Genomic DNA, 2,616 nt, shown 5'->3' with positions numbered 1-2,616 from the left:
TGCCAATACGATCGCAATGATGCATTTAGGTACCGAAATGGAATTGCATGAATATTCATGTGGTGGTTATGTAATACAGCGAATCGATAATAAAAAATCTGRGTCGACAAATTTACATAATCAACGTCATCGATTATTTCAACTAATCGGTGCAGCCCTACTGTATTTTACAGTTAAAATATATGTTTATCAAATAAAGTCTAATGTTACAACTAATCGAGGATCCCTTTAACTAAGATTATGGTGTCATTCGAAGCAGAATGATCCCCTCTACCAAACGCCCACATTTTCAAAATTATTATCTGTTAATTTTATGGCAATTTTTCTGAGAGTATCATTTTTTTCTGATACACCCAGTASAAAGTCATCAGACTGTTTTAATCTCAGTCCCAGTTGGAGCTAATAAAAACARGTCCTACACCACATGATGCAGAAATTGTTCAGAAATTTCCTTTGTTGTGTAAGCTGTTTGTCATCAAGATGGACATAATGTCTGTACAAATAAACTCTGAACTGGTTAGACAGGCTCTGTTCTCTGTCACAGACTTTACTGTCAAGCATCAGAACCAGTTTCTCTGTGGGAAGGACAACACTTTAATTAGAACCAACAATGATATAAAGTCTGTGTGCAAAGACTTCCAGTATAACAACTTAACCCTTTTCCCTTCATTTCCTCAGAGCGTTGCTGACAACACTGCCTATGTTGATTCTCTGTCCTTCTACCTGACTTACTCCTTCAGCGCTGGTATGTCTCKAACACTCTGCACTGAAATTTCTAATTTGATCATTTTGAAGCACAGTTTCCGTGTTTGTTTGGAGCAGTTCYATTCATTTTAGACATAACCTGTTGGGTTTCTTAGAAGCATGTGATGCCAGTAACAACCAAACCTCCTGCAGTGTTATGCAGTCCATCAAGTTTTGTTTYAACCACCTTCGTTCATAAGAACTATTTTAACCTTTTAAACATGAGTGATGTTTTTTTTTTTTGTTGCAGGTAAAAATGGAAGTCCTTACATTGCCAGCAACAAGTCTCTGCATCTGTTCCCTGCAAAGATCGGACACTCCTACTCCTGRAGCAATGAGTCCATCTTTATGGGCAGCGGCCTCTACCTGGATGTCAGTAAAGACCAGATGCAAGGCTTCGACATCACTAAAAATAATTTTGGCTCTGGTAAGTGTTCCTCAAATTAAAAATTACTCACGAGTTTCTTGTGAAAACAAAAAGCCACGACAAAAACATACATGCAAGTACACAAATAATACAACCAAGATGATGATGATGAGGTGATGTCGCAGGAACCTTTGAGTTGTCTGAAATTTTCAGGTCTTTTGAAATTAACCTTTTTTGTTTTTATATAACGTAATTGTAATTACACACATTATAAATCAAAACTTAAGCATTTTGTTGTCTTTCACCCCGTGTGTCTCTTACCTATATATTTTTCTCTTAAATCCCCCTAGAATGGGGGCTAAAAATATATAAAAAACAAACTTTCATGGATTTTAGCTACATTTTAGCTTAAAAAACAGAAGTAAAGYTTCTTTCTAACTTGTTAAAAATGAAACTCCTCATGACCATCAGAGTCTTCCACTTCCTTTGAATGAGCTCAGAAAATTGTTTTTTGTTTGAGGCTTACTTTTCAGAATGTTTCTGTCTTCCTCTAATGGCAGTCAGGGAGTGACAGACAAGTGTGTGGTTATCATAAGGACCATAAMGAGCCTCTTAAGGCAGCTTTAATATTTCTTTTGGCCTGTTCTTTTCACACTTCTTGTACAGTTTATAAGTCAGAAAGTTTTTTATTTTGTCATCCGAAATTATGACAAAAGGAAGGGAAGAAAAACAAAAACAAAATAAATTTGGGAGAAACGTTCTGTAAAAACACTGGACGACGTTCCTGTAGTTTGCAGAAGATGCCTAAACTGAGTTACTAAAAGGAGCGAGACACCAGCTAAAAGTTTAAGTTTATGGATATAAAGTATTACTAGTTGAAGGTCTAAAGTAGCCAAACACTAGATAAAAGTTAAAACTATTAAAAGAATATCTAAAAGTAACAACAGTATAATTCACAGTAGCAGCTAAAATATCAAGAGCCTTACTAAAAACTAAAATTAGCAAAAGGCGAATTACTTTAGTACATCTTAAAAGGGTAGCTGATAGTTGAAAATAGGCTATAGTTATGAAGGCCAAATGTTTAATAATGGTTGTTAGAAGATGAAAGTAACAAAAGGCTAGCTAAAAATGAATTAGCAAACTTTAAATATTTTAAAATATGTCATCAGACATCAGCCTGASAAAAGATAGAAAAGTTATGTGTAATTTCTGATGGTATTAAAGAATAAAATTAAGAAAATGAAAAATAATAATAAAAATTTATCTTCATATATACTGTATACAAACAGAACTGATAAAGTACTTCCAGTGACTATATTTACTGTTTACCATATATTCACTTGACCTCCAAGTGTCTCAGAAGACAGAAAACAGCATTAGATTGTTTAATTTTGCTGTTTATCATCCTCTCTCTCTCTGTCTCTCTGTCTCTCTGTCTCTCTCTCTCTCTCTCTCTCTCTCTCTCTCTCTGTCTGTCTCTCTCTCTCTCTGTCTCTCTCTCTCTC

General features: G+C 34.8%; 1 protein-coding gene across 1 annotated transcript in view; it reads left to right on the top strand.

Annotated features, from left to right (window-relative positions):
* LOC106531480 (hepatitis A virus cellular receptor 1) overlaps positions 1–2,616 on the top strand; it is an 11,685-nt gene that overhangs the window by 7,035 nt on the left and 2,034 nt on the right. Inside the window, exons 4-5 of the mRNA XM_014027358.1 lie at positions 679–745; positions 995–1,171. Of these exons, the coding sequence (XP_013882812.1) occupies positions 679–745; positions 995–1,171 (244 nt within the window). The remainder of the gene's footprint in view (positions 1–678; positions 746–994; positions 1,172–2,616) is intronic.

Source organism: Austrofundulus limnaeus, unplaced genomic scaffold (genome assembly GCF_001266775.1).
Source record: "Austrofundulus limnaeus strain Quisiro unplaced genomic scaffold, Austrofundulus_limnaeus-1.0 Scaffold640, whole genome shotgun sequence".
In the NCBI taxonomy this organism is placed as follows: Eukaryota; Metazoa; Chordata; class Actinopteri; order Cyprinodontiformes; family Rivulidae; genus Austrofundulus; species Austrofundulus limnaeus.
The sequence above is the reverse complement of the archived record's forward strand: the minus strand, read 5'-3'. Positions and strand labels throughout refer to the sequence as shown.